General features: G+C 43.2%; 1 protein-coding gene across 8 annotated transcripts in view; it reads right to left on the bottom strand.

The window, feature by feature from the left end:
• Nucleotides 1-14,664, bottom strand: part of ATP2B4 (ATPase plasma membrane Ca2+ transporting 4) — a 166,179-nt gene that overhangs the window by 39,560 nt on the left and 111,955 nt on the right. For all 8 annotated transcript variants that reach the window (XM_060277065.2, XM_060277058.2, XM_035121392.3 and 5 more), the window contains exons 4-7: nt 7,390-7,647; nt 6,463-6,588; nt 5,563-5,688; nt 1,285-1,320 (exon numbers count right to left, since the gene is read on the bottom strand). In XM_060277065.2, the coding sequence (XP_060133048.1) occupies nt 1,285-1,320; nt 5,563-5,688; nt 6,463-6,588; nt 7,390-7,647 (546 nt within the window). The remainder of the gene's footprint in view (nt 1-1,284; nt 1,321-5,562; nt 5,689-6,462; nt 6,589-7,389; nt 7,648-14,664) is intronic.

The raw sequence follows: 14,664 nt of genomic DNA, 5'->3' as shown, positions 1-14,664 counted from the left end.
AGGTTAATTATGAGGGAGCAAGGACTGTGTCAACTAATAGGAAGGGGATCTGTTAGTTTGTTTCCCACCTGTCACTTTTGTGGTCTAGACCACAATGTCTTTGGAACCTCTCCAAAATACAAGAGGCAGATCCTCAACTGGTGCATATCAGCACAACTGCAGCAATCTGTGTCACCTTCCAGAGGCAAGGATTCAATCCCTAAAATCCCTGAAATAAACAAAACAGTTCCCCCAACCTTTTTTTTTTAAAAAAAGGACACAAAGCCAAATGCTGCAAGCTTTAATGCTACGTGCTCCTCCTCATCTCTTGTTTATTGATCACTTGGACATTAGTTTGTAAGAACTGAGAAGTGTGCTCTAAACACAAGGTGTCATCTCTTCCCAAAGTGAGGCGGGCTCAGATGAATTTGTAACTGCTTTGTAACTGATCTGCACAGTTAGGATTGAAGGACATGATGGGGGAGTGGGGGCCAATCCCAAAATAACCCAAGAGTTCAGATCAGAAGGAGGGAAAAACTCAAAACTGTTGAGAAAAAAGGAAGAGAAAGAGAAAGGAGAAGGTATAGGAAGAGGGAGAACAGACAGGTGCAGAAATGGGCTTCTTCACCATAGCCTGGAAAGAACAGGGGGTGAAACATATCAGAGAATAGACACTCACTTTGATTCAAAAGGCCATGAGAAGAACAGAGTGTAATGACCAGATGTGCTGGACCCACCTTAGGGCCCTGCTTTAAAAGTACAGATTTAGGGGTTTGGAGCAGGACGAGATAATAATTGGGGTGATCCTGGGCATTTATGCAGCTTAGCGCAATTACACCAAGCTAAAATATTGTGGGATCCCACAGGATAAGAAGCTGCAATTTCATTTTCAGCACAACCTCACAGATTTAACTGTGGGTAAAAATAAAAAAGTGCTTTCTTATGTTCCTTGACACTTTTTGCATTTTGTTTACATCTTGCATACAGCAGCCTATCCTTTCTTCATGAAGAAATGCACAGTTTTTGAAACTTAGGGACTGGAGAAAAATGCGTCTCAATAAACCCTGTCAGTCCTGAATGCAATGCTCAGCTAGCAGGAGGTGTTGCAACACCAGATATGGGAAGCTGCCCAGCAAGGACGGAAGTGGTGGGTGGTTAGCACTATGTTAATCATTACACCCTCTTCTAGAACAACAAGGCGAGATCCCGCCGTAGCAACAAAGAGCACAGACTCATGGGAAGAAGGAAGGAGGAATGCTCAGTAGTTAGTGTGGTGCTGGTTCAAAGGATGGAGAGGCTGGTTACCTTTGTTGCGATTTTCGGGGGCTCCGGGTTTTTTACCTGTTCAGACAAAGAGAGAAAGGGTGGAGCACTGAGCACACGGTTTGTGACATCGATGTCCCTGTTGGTGGACACCCGTATGCGGGGGCTCAGTGCTCTCTTGGGGAGGCTGTCGGACGTGGGAGGAAAGCTATGCATGACACAGCTGCCACCTGGGCTGAGCACCATCGCAACAGGGCTGAAGAAGTCCAACGTTCCTCCCAACTAAAAAGGCCACTGCAAATCCCCACCTTCCAGCTTCCGCCTTCGCTCTAATGGAAGCAGCAAGCAGCTGCAGAAACAAGCATCGCTTCAAGTCAATGGAACTAGCCTTGGGACTAGTGGATATCGGGGGAATGATGGTGGGGTTTGGTTCAGCCCCCTGCAGCAACAAATGGGGAAGTTTATCCTTGGACTTTCATTCCATGTGGAAGTTCTAATCTAGAGACTCCCAAACTCTGGTGCATCGCACCCTCCCTCCCTGCCTCCCAAACCCAAATAAAACATCTTCAAAAGCATTAATACGTGAAACCTCTTCAGCTGCTCAGGTTACATTCCAGAGCAGCTACCAAATGCTAAATAAAATTCTTCGCTACACCACTTTCTTCAGGAAGGAGATCTTTGTATAATGGAAGAGCAGTACAGAGCTTGCCCAGAACTGTTCCTGCTGAGGAATGAATCATATTGGGAGAGTTGCAGATTGACTCCAATCCTCTCTACAGGACAGTTCATAAACAGCGCTAACAGAAGCAGGCAATTAGAATTCATAATATGCCACAGCCATATAAGTCCATGGCCCACAGTGTGATATAAACCTGCAAAGATCAGAGAGTGCATCCCCTCCAGCAAAGCAGCTTGGCATCATTTTCTTATGTGTTTCAGTCTGACCTCAGCAGACCTGAACTAAGTTTGGCATGCAGGTTTTGCCAGATGCAGCCTTTTTAGTTGAGATTAATTAATCCAGAATAACTACCACGCCCTGATTTCGTACCAACCAGTCAGTCTGGTCAATTTATGAACTTAAAAGAATAGGAAAAATCCATCCTTTTACCACTTATTCACTGCCCCAGTTTGTAAGTATGGAACAGCAGTTCAAAAAAGGAAAAGGGGGGGGGAAGTGTGTTGGGGCAATAAATCTGCATTAAGTGACTAACAGCACAGAACCCTACACCTACACACACACACACACACACACACACACACATTCATGCATAGGTTCCATGGAATTTGATGAGATTTGCACATACATAATTATGCAGCCAGACTGAGTGAGGAGTGGAATGGTTATCCTGATGGTAATGTTTTGATTTTTAAATGTTCAGGATTCTTCATTTGTATTTTTTTCCAGAAGAGAGAAAGAACCCCACCTCTGCCAACATGAGTACTTTCTTTATGCAACTAGGGCACATACTGAATAATATTGCTCAGTATTTTGGGGTGGGCTAGGCGGGGGAAGGGGGTCTGTTTTTACTATGGCCGATTAACTGGTCTGCTTGATTCAGCAGCTACAACCTCTGCAGAGCTCTGTGGATGTAGAAGCTCTACTAAGCCTTGGGGGTGCAGCTCAATAGATTTTGCATCCTCCAGGTACTAAATAATGTTTTTGGGTTAAGCCAGTAGCTACTACTGCAGGTATTTCAATTTCCTCCAGTTCTGAATTTCCAAAAGGTTAGGAGGAAGAGGCAACTCTTGTGTGTACGAATGCACACACACACCTGACTCTCCAACCCAGCTTCATCAATATATTTTATTTTTAGTTCAAGACAACAAAACAAAATTCCCTGGAGAGACAGTGTTGACTCCCATCTGGCTACTGGAAGAACAACAGTCTCTTCTCTGCTTCACTATGTCCCAGTCTGTTTAATGCGTCCAACATTGGCTGTCCATTAGTATTGTTTCAGTGGGGAGGATGCTGGCGATGGGTTAAAAGTACAGGTGCCACTTCTGCTAACTGCAGCGAGCAAGTCAGACCTGTGGGCAGGATTCTGTTCGTTTCAATGACATGCCAATGTGTTTGGGTGGAAAGTGAGAAAGCATCAAAGCCTTATTTGGAAACCAAACCGACTGTGAAGAACTGGGTGTGAATTAGACTGGCTTATGTGCCAGCATAGTCAAATGCACACTGACCTGCTCTGATTCAAATTGACTGCTTTGCTATAAATCCCCTCTGATCATGCTTAGCATTTCAAGTACTGGTGTAGAGCCAGCCCTTATTATGCTTAAGATTATGAAATCAATAGTTACCGTAGTTAGGACTGTCTGGACCCAAGCTACTATGGTCCAGTTACAGTATATTCCTCTGAAAAATTAGACTAAGAATGACATACCCCACAGTTATCTAGTCTAACCCCCTGCAATGCAGGAATCTTTTGCCCAACATGGGGCTCGAACCCACAACTCTGAGATTAAGAGTCTCATATTCTGCCAACTGAGCTATCCCTTGATCTTTCTGGGGATGAACAAGTTAACAAATGTATTTGTAAAATGCTACATAATGTATTGCTTATTACTAATTTCAGTGATAACATGCTCTAAGCAGTGTTCTTCCATCTCTGGCTCCCCACTAGATGCTGTTGGACTCTTAGCCAATGGTTAGGGACAATTAGCACTGTAGTCCAATAATGTTTAGGGACCCATGGTTGGAAAATACTGCTCTAGTGGACCATGGGCACCAGCCTGCACAGGTAGCTGGTTGAAAGTGCAGAATTCTTTCACAAGACACCTCTCCCAGTCAAGTTATCCATGAATGATGGCAGGGCATAGGCATCCTATTGTTCCCCTCTATTCCAACCTCAGTAAGGCAGGAGCTTCATGATTTCAGATTACAACCTGGTGACCAGATGATCTAAGTGATATGTTTTACCTTGTAATTGTAATTTTATAATATTTATAGGGATAGGATTTTTATGAATGGAATTGATTTTGTTTACTTTTGTTTTGTTTTGTTCTGTTGTACGATGTACATTGTTTTGTGTTGATATCTTGATATGGGCCTATGGCCGTAATAAAGTACTGTATCAGATTACAACAAAAAACAGAAGAGAAATCTGTACTTGGTTGCAACGTCTTAGGGACAAGGAGTTTGGGGAGGATTTAGAACATTCTAATGATGTGTCAACTTCCCTTTCAGGGTTTAGAGAACATGAGGAAAATTCTACTTGATCACACTAAGAGTTCTAAAAGAGAACTCAGACACATGTTTTTGGGAAGCTCAGAAGCAACAATCCTCCATCCCATTGCTTAACTCCAGCACTGGGTATTCAGAGGTGTAATGCTATGATGACTAAAAAGCCATTGTATTGGAGAGAATGTCATGGCTGGCTGGTTTATTGACTTGTCTTTATCCTAAGTAAACTCATTCTCCAAGTGCCTATCCTTAAACAGCCAAAACAACACCATCCACACACAACAGTGAGGTATCAGCAGACTTGGAGGTTTTTAGATGTTATCTGACCAGTCCTGTGGAATGCTCTCCCAACAGAGATTCAGCAGGCATCTTCCAACTTTTAAGCACCTGCTGAAAACTTTTCTTTTCTTTTCTGCCAGGCCTATCAAGGCAATTAAGAGTATTTCCACAACGGTTATAGATACCTGTTTTTAACATGTTAATGTTTTTATTCTATGATATTATATTTCATGTTTCTATTCTGTAAATTGCTTTGCTATTTTTACGATAAAGTGGTATATAAATATTTCTTATAAATAAATAGCCCAGCGCAAACTGCGCATTCTCAATTCCCATGGAATACTGACTGCTGGGGTGGGAGGATGGAACTGGATATTGGAGAGAATGTCATGGCTGGCTGGTTGCTGCCCTATTTGTTCCACTCCATGCTGCAACACTTTGTTGCAATTCCCACGTGTCCCTTTTAAGAAAGCTAACTCTGCCAGCTTAAGAAGATAGCTCAGTGGAGCAAATCCGTGTATTGTTTCTAAAAGTAGTTATGGATAGTAGGCCCCAAGGAATCCTGTCCCCACCAACCCCACCCCACCCAACCTTTTCAACTTTACTGAGCGGCAGCTGAATAGGAAACAAGAAGAAGTTTCTGGAAATTCACTAGCCTCTTTCATTGGCAATGCCTGTACCGGCTACATCTTGAGTTGGACGCAGAACTCCCAACATCTCCTCAAACTCGCAGGGGTTCAGTTCAGACACTCACACAAAAGGGAGCCTGTGTTCCACTCCAGCCACCAAGTGTCAATGCACCTAAGGAACTCTCAGATGATGCTTCCCACAAAAGCCTGGCTCCAGAATCTTCTTACCTTTCTTGACCTTCTTCTCCTCTTCCCCTTCTCCAGCACCCAGTAGAGTAAAAATGATTCCAGTTTGTGAGTTGACACCCACAGCCGAGACCAGCATTCGACCAGAGCCCTCCATCACATGAGTCCCTGTTGAAAGGAGCAGGTAAAATGTGGAGAGAGGCAATCAGGAGGAATGGAGAAAGCACAATGAATTCTGCGAGAAAGTGCAGAGAAAAAATAGAAGATGGAGCCTCATTTCTAGGCTCACTTGTGATTTCCAGAGCTTCATTTCAATGAAAGGGGCAGCAAAGCATATGGAAATAAGTGCATGCCCAGTTGGCCTCTCTGCTAAGGAGGAATGGGAAAGCTCTTACAGATGTGAACTCCATGAGCGAACGAGAGCCCACATGCCCACAACAAATAGCTGGATTAGGGCAACTCAGTGCTTGAGCTACCCTTGCCTTTTCCTTCCATAGATCCCCATGCAGAAGAAAGGCATCAGGGATGTTATGCAGAATGAATGATTTTGTTGGGCTACGAATGGTGTGTGATACTCCAGCACACATCACCATGTGCTTACTGAGAATGAAACAGGAGGAAGAAGCCTGTTATGCTGGCAGTTCAAAGTGTGCACGCTCCTCCAGCAGAGGATAAATCTTTAGGCCTGTCAACATAGCACCTCATTGCTCAGAGTGAAAGAGGATAACCCTGTCTATAACGTCCTAGAGCATCACAACGTAACTTCTCTACCACAGAAAAGCTTATGGAATCTCCACTAAGGATGGCCAGCAGGGCATGGCTATAATTACAAGCAGATGCCCCCAGGATCAAAAGAACTCGAACACAACACCAAATGGGCTGGAGTTCAACATTGTCCCTAATGTATACCAGGATCAGAGTTGGCAATCATGACAGACTTACCAGAAAGCAGCATGGGGTCTTTCTCCAGAGATTTCTTCACCTGGTCTGACTCCCCAGTCAGAGAGCTCTCATCAATTTTCAGATCATTGCCTTGAATCAGGATCCCGTCTGTTGGCAACAAATCACCTGGAAGAAGCAAAAATCAACATACTCTCAAGAGTTTTCAGCTATTCTCCACCAAACCTGAAGCGACTCCATTTTCACTAATTTCTGAGATCCATTTAGAATCTTGAAAGGGGAGACACACCAAACTTGCATTTCTACAGAAACTCAGATTATGGGGTTGGTGCGATGCTTGCAGGAAAGAAATAAAAGTTCAGAACAGATATAGACAGTATGCGGGTTTTCAGGCAGGCTAATAACTGGGATGCGTTATTATGAACCTGAAGGAATCTGATGTTTTCATCTTCAACCTTATTTTTTGGCTCAGAAATCTTATTTGCACAACTACTGAATGCACAACTACTTATTTGCACAACTACTACAGTGACCTCTGTGCTGGGTTCTTGATCCTGCACAGCCGTTCCCCATCTCACTCCTTTTTATTAGAAATGCCCATCTTCCAACTCTCCCTCCTATTTCTGACCAACCTGTAGTCTACAATACACCAAAAATCCATTAGCCCTCTTTCTCCGTAACTTACTGTTAGATCCCCATCCCTGCCGTTTGCCCAGAATATCTTCCCACATCATTTTTCACCTCCTACACCATACCATCACAACACTGCCCCAGCTGCTCTCATAACTTTCAGGCCTACCACACCCACCTCTATCCTCGGGAATGAAGTTCTCTGATGGATAAGAGACAGTTCCACTGCCAGTGCGGAACATTCACATATAGCTCAGGGATAATAACAAATGACAAAAAACACCGTGACATACGGAGAGAAGGAGCAGATTGTCCAGCCAGTTACCATATTTCACTCACCATACTTGATCTGAGCAATATCCCCCACCACAATCTCAGCCACGGGGATTTGGATAACCTGCCCCTTCCGGATGACCGTGAACTTCTGTTCCTGTTCAATCCGACTCTGGAGGCCCCGGAACTGCTTCTCTTTGCTCCAGTCATTGAAGGCCGTGACCAGCACCACAATAAAGACCGAGAAGAGGATGGCTGCCCCTTCAATCCATCCAGCTTGAGCCTCACCTTCATCTTCTGCACCAGCTGCTGCTTGCCCACACACTGCCATGGGATGACAGAGAGAGAGAGAGAGAGAGAGAGAGAGAGAGAGAGAGAGAGAGAGAGAGAGAGAATGTTTTCAGTAACAAACTTACTTTTACAGCCACTCTCTGCCAGTTGCCCTTCACAATAAAACAGAATTATTGTTTGTGACACTAGCATAATACTTGCTACCTGCCCATGTTATGATGAGCAGGTAGGGAGACGAGAAAAGTAATAATGCTCTCCAAACCATTAATACAAAATAAGGAAGGAACTAGTCTGGGGTTTGTTTGTTTTTTGTAATGAGTGCCCTTGGTGAGCCCCTTTGAAAGCGGAGGAAGGCACATTGCACTAGAAGCTCCACAAGCCAAAGCAACCGGCCAGAAGGTACAACAATGGTTATCTCTGTCCCCCAAAACCCAAAAGCCAGCCCCAACACACACCTTAACTTCTCTCCTCTCCATCCTTCCCATCTTAGGGAAGCAGTAAACAACTGTACCTAGTATCCTAGATCAGGGGTTCCCAACAAAATTTTCTTGAGGACCCCTCATCGAGCCGCTATTGTGACAAGGACCCCCATTAATTCCTAATCCTAAAATTAAAAAGTGAGAGCCAAATTAAGAGTCTTTTTATATTTTATATTTATACGTTTTTTACAGTTACAACAGAGTACTCCATCAGTATACAGTTAGTTTTAATTTTCAGTTCTTAATGAGATGAGTTAAATCTGTCCTTTGAGTCCATTATTTCTGAAATATTAGGTACCAAACTTGAAACTTTCACTCTGAAATCCAACCGCATGTCGAGCCGATTCCTATATTTGTTTTTCATGAAACACATGGAAGAAAATGCTTGCTTTGTTTACAAACACTACTGTTTTGCAAAGAGGCAGCGCGCGCCAGGGAGGAGGGAGGGGAATGGAGAAGACGGGGTACCTGCGCAGTAGCACACAAATGAAGCCGACGTGTGCAAAGAATCCTGGGGAGGTGAGCGTTAGTAGAATGCGCGCGCTGCCTCTTTGCAAAACAGTAGTGTTTGTAAAGCGCCACCTAACGGCATACAGCAGAACTACTGCCTCTATCTAATTCTAGTTTTGCGCTAGACTCTGCTCATGCAGGAAGCGGCCAAAACAAAAATCTGTTATCATACAAAATATATTTAATATATATTTTATTCTAATAGCATCTTGCGGACCCCTCTGGCATAGCTCGCGGACCCCTGGGGGTCCCCGGACCACCTGTTGGGAACCACTGTCCTAGATCATGAAGTCTGTAATTTCCATGTAGCTGAAAACATGTGAAGGGTCTCAGATTAAAACCTCTGGGTGGCATTCTGTGTTGTCTTGATACAATTGTGCCACCAGCACACGCATTTCTGCTTGGCCGGTGCGCTGATCTCCCCTTCCCACACTCACCCACACTGTTCTAGGGGTTCTCCTGACCCCCTTACAGCAGATTTGGGAGAGGCGTAGGTAGGCTGTCTGGGAGGGACACCCTCTTGTGGTTCAGGAATCTCTGTGCTGGCTTCCACTAGCCCATCATATTGCTTAAACCCAGCCCTCTGCGTTTGCAATGACTTCAGATGTGAAGGCTCTATCTGTGATATAACATTAATGATTGCCTGTTTGTAGCAGCAGATCACTTGATGTTGCTATCACCAAGTAATGAAAATGCAAGCATGAGCCAGCCCCTGGGATCTTATGGTTGGAAGGGACTACTGAGCTATCAGGTTTAGCATCTGCCTGCAAGGCAGAACCAGAAGATACTTGCTAGCAATCCACACCGCTTGTTTTGGGATGCAGGCTGAGAGCCATTCTTGTTTAGACAAGGTTTTAATATCCCTTAGGACTCAGATTTTAGCTGGTTTATCTAATGCTTTTGAGGTTGCTATATTTTAATTATGTTTATTACTGTTTTATGTGTATTCTACAATGTTGGAAGCCACCCTGATTTTAAGATGGGTGAGATACAAATAAAAATAAAATCAAGTTACCCATATGTCAGAAGCAGTGCCAAAAGATGACAGCAGGTGCCTGCAAAGTGGATGGCTCCAGATAATTCAGGCAAGTGCCCAGATGTTATAGGGTGGGGCAGAAACCTCCCCAGGGCCACCAGCTAATCCAGTTTGGGAAAGATTTTTTCCCCAAGCCCAAATATGGCTCACAGCATTTACAGTGGTACCTCGACTTACGAACGACTCGACAACCGAATTTTTCGACTTACGAATGGGGGTAATGGCTGCACGCTTACGAATGTCTCGACATCCGGGAAAAAACCGTGGCGGTTTTAGATAGGGATTTTTCGACTTACGAATTTTTAGATAGGGTTGCTTCGACTTACGGATTTTTCCGTTTCCAATGCATTCCTATGGGAAATCACGTTTCCAATGCAGTTTTTCGACTTACATTTTTTTTGACTTACGAAGGTGCCTTCGGTACGGATTAAATTAGTAAGCCGAGGCACCACTGTATACTGTGTATACGTCTGCAACTACACTGGAAAAATCTGGGAATATTTTATTTTTTTAGTTGTTTTTTTTAACTCCTTTCCACTTAAAGTAGCATTCATAGCAGCTTACACTTAAAATTGCAATATAAAACCCTTCAAACTATATAAAAGCAATAGTCTAACCCAGCTCAACTCAAATGCAACAGCTGCAACACCAGATGATAACAAAAATGGGTGAAAAGGACAGTGTTTGCTGACATATAAAAGAAATTGATGATGGCGACAGGTGGATTTGTCTGGGAAGGGAATTGCACCTCTGGAGCGTCACTATCCAAAACTACTTTCAGGTGGCACTGTTTACGATGGCTTTCGCTAATTAAACAGAATTAATTTTGAGTGTGTTTATTGCGCACAGGAGCCACCTAAAAATAATGCCATCTGAGAAAAGAGCCTGACTATAATCATGGTTGTGTGAAATTTGACTCCCTGCAGGTTCAACATGCAAGAACAGAACGTGGAATGTAGCACAGAATTTGGAATCTTGACAACTTTCAGGGGGATGGTTAAGGAAGAATACTGTGAAACGTATGAAGCCTCTACTCCTGCAATCTGGCACCATCACAAAATGGCCAACAACAGTATTTCATGTACGTGTACATACACACACACACACACACTGCTTCTGATCTCACTGTTTTCCTTAGTGCTGGCATTATCAAAACCAGCACTGCACTTTAAAAATCACAGGACTTAGACCGGGCTGCTAAGAACAGCCTGCTTTAGCTAGCAAATTTTTAGGGAAAATATTTACGGTAAATTTTATTTATTTATAAAATTATTTATATAGACCACACTGTATTGTAAAAATAGTAGGACCTTGGCCAGGGTCCTTGTTAGCCTGTTAGAAACATCTACATCAAAATGGCCTTGATCTCAGTTTTCAGGAAACAAACAAACGAACAAAACATCACGTGAGAGCAAATCCTGTTCTGTAACCTTTCTGCAGGCCACCTGAATGGAGCTCACAGGCCACCATCTGAAAACCTTTGTTCATCAGAGCTCTGTTGATGTGCAGCCCTTTTGCTTCTCCATTGTTATGTAAGGAGGAAAATTGGACCAATCATTACTGTAAACCATGCAGCATGCAGAAGAGGAGAGAATTATTACTATATTCCCTAAACTGCAGAGATAATATCTTTCTAGACAACAAAAAGACGTCCTCTGATCAACTTGCTTTCATCCATGAGCCTGATGGATGTTGCTAAAGGCTTAGCGTAAAGCTTTTTGAAATGTCCGTGGAGGTTCATCCACACAGCAGGCAGTAGCTGACGCAATTATAAACACATTAGCTGGTAAAGGTAAGCTCTATAAAAAGAGCAGCTTGCTGGGCAGCAAGGGCCACACTGGAAATTTGCCGTGAGCCGTGGGCTACATCTAGCTTTCAGATTTTATTTGTGTAGAATGTGAATGGTGGCCATAATCTTGCAGCAGAAGAGGCACTTAAAATCGTGGGGGTCTTGGTCCCATCCCACTTAGTGGGCATATTACATGAAAATTTCCACAGGAGTGTAGATGTCTGTTGCACGTTAAAGATGAACAAATTTCATTGTGGTATAAGCACTCATGAATGGCTCAAGTAATGTAAATGGTGGAGTTAAACAGAACAGAATGCAACAGCAGATGGCCTGTGACAATTCTGTTAGAACTTACATGCAGGCCACTTGCATGCCACTTCACATCAGTAGTAATTGATCAACCGTATTAGTACAGTTGAGGAAAGCAGCAATTCAACTAGAGCTTATCGGTGTGGTTCCATACACACCTATTTAGGAGAAATCTCCATTGCATTCAGAGAAACTTACTTCCAGGTGAGTCTAAATGGATGCTAACTAAGCCCAGTGGCCCTTTCACAGCAGTAGTGATGAGGAACCTTCTTCCTTGTGTACCTGCCCATATACTGAAGCCATCATCAGGGACCAGGGACAAGGTGCTTCTAGTCTCTGAAATTAGGTGGATGTCTTGGTGGAAATTAGGAGGAAGCCTTCTTGGCTGAAGCACCTAGCCCTCCCCACCCCAGGGAGACTCACTTGGCAACCACTCCTATGTCTTCATGGTGCCAGGTAAAGATAAATTCCATCAAATTGCAATCCAAATTGGTTTTATTCTGCCTCCGTGATACTCCCGTGTGTTTTAACCATGCCTCTGCTATCTTAATATGTTTAGTATGTTGTTTTGATAGAGTTTTAATTACTTTTATAGATCGTTCGCTGCCCTGAGAGTATATTGCTGAAGGGCACGACAGACATATTAAAGAAAGTAAAAAATAGGTAAATCTTCAGAGAGAGAAAATCCTGTGCTAAATTTTGTATCCAGAGGAGCAGAATGGTACGACCTCTTCATATGGGTGTAGATATGTAAGTTCAACAAATATGCACATAGTTACTTCTTTGTGTTACGGAATTTGATCTTCTTGTGCTGGTCATTTAGCGGCAAAGACATCTGCAGTTCACTGAAGCCCTGCCACTTTCTCATTCAAATCATACTCATCTGAAGTTTCATTAAGCACTGCCCTCATACTTTCATTCAAGCCTATTTGCACAGTCATAAAATCTAAAAAAATCAAGCTTTTTTTTAAATGAATTCTAGGTCCAGTACCAAATTCTGTGCATGTGCTGAAGCAAGGAATACACAGCAACCTCTCCCATAGCAAATCTCATGTCTAAAAGCATTGTGGGAGAAATGATCATACTCAAATCTTCTGGTGCATTGGTTATCCCATGAATTTGAGAGTGGCAAACAGATGGACTGTACAATCCCCTCCCACATGAAGTCATGGGAGCGATTTGTGGGAGCAATCTAGAGTAGACTTCTGTCAGCTGGTGCCCTTTAGGTATTTAAGCTACCACTCCCATCAACCCCAGTATGCATGGCCAAGAATGGTGGGAGGCTGCAGGCAGGTTAAGACCAAGACATGCGAACATGACAAATAACATCTGGCGGGTTCCAAGTTGGAGAAGAATGAGTTAATGTAGGTCCTGTGAATTTAATATACATTCATTTATTCAAACAATTTATATATCCCTTAATGGCAATAGTCTCTAAGTGGCTTACAAAGATGCAATGCAAAAAATAAAAATCAGGCATCAATTAAAAATGCCTGCTGGATGATGATGATGATTTAAAAACCATTAGGCTCTGGAAGATAAGCAGAAATGGACCTGTTTGACCTCAACTGGAAGGCAGTTCCATAAAATACAGCCCACATTACTAAATGCATGGCTCCTAGTGGGTACCAGTCATGTACCTGAGCTACGGGGACCACTAACACAGACTCACCTGAAGTCCTCAGTGATCACGCAGGGATATAAGGGATTTAACAACTTATGAGAGACTTCATAGAAAAAGCATTTCCCTTCCCTTCCCCTATATCCATATGCCAATAAAATATGCCTCTTTATTCTCTCTGGAATTAATTTTTAGATCCTATATAAGATATGTTAACATATAATTTAACATTTCCCTAATTCCATTTTAATAACAGGGCACAATCAGCTACTTTACTGAGGGGCTTTGGAATGCCTTAGGGCTCAGAGATCACTGGATAGAAGGCCCTAAATTAAGAAGTACAGCCAAAAAAGTGGCACATTTTCGGCAATAAATCTAAAACGCTGTCACAAATTGATCTTTCAATAAGAGACATTTAAGAGCAAATTGATAAGCTAGACAGCAATAAGTCACACAGAACAGATGGTATTCACTCAAAAGTACCAGAATGAAATTACAAAAACTGCTAACTGTATAATATCAGCTTATGTGGCAGAGGTATAGAAGGCAGCCATTGTAATGCCGCATTCTATGTGTGTATGTGTATGTCTTAAAGTAGGCACCCCCAAACTTCGGCCCTCCAGATGTTTTGGACTACAACCCTCATCATCCCTGACCACTGGTCCTGTTAGCTAGGGATCATGGAAGTTGTAGGCCAAAACATCTGGAGGGCCGCAGTTTGGGGATGCCTGTCTTAAAGGCTCTAAAGTTGTTTGTGGAACTGTAGGAGAGTGAGTCACTTTAGTCCCAGAAAAATCAGTGAAAATTGTAGTAGTCAGAAGAGAATTGGTATGGTCCACCCACGGGATGACCTTATAAAGCAGCCACATTAAAAACAGTTCTTGCACAGCCCTGCTAAAAGCACATTGAAGATCAAGACTCAAGATATGCCTTAAGCAAGGACTAAGGCCTTGAAAAATACACAGGGGCCAGGATTCAGGCTGACAACAGGGTCAGGATAGAAACGGACACAGGACCAGTTGTCAAAGGGAACACCAACCAAGTGCTGAACAGGATACGGGCCCAGAGAGGAACTTAAGCCAGCACTCAGGCTCCAAGAGATAAAAGACTCAAGGAAAAACTAAGACAAGATGGGAATCACTGGAAGACTCCTCAAGTGCCCAGGTGAACACCAAAGCTTTTGAGCAGCTCCAAAGAAAAATGGTTTTCAAGGAAGGACAAGTAGGAATATCCTTCAAGGCACAGCTTCCTGGAGCTAGATAAGGTTAAGACAGGAGAAGGAAGACAGCACATGTAAAGACGAAGA

Source organism: Zootoca vivipara, chromosome 7 (assembly GCF_965207765.1).
Source record: "Zootoca vivipara chromosome 7, rZooViv2.hap1.1, whole genome shotgun sequence".
NCBI lineage: Eukaryota > Metazoa > Chordata > Lepidosauria > Squamata > Lacertidae > Zootoca > Zootoca vivipara.
The sequence above is the reverse complement of the archived record's forward strand: the minus strand, read 5'-3'. Positions and strand labels throughout refer to the sequence as shown.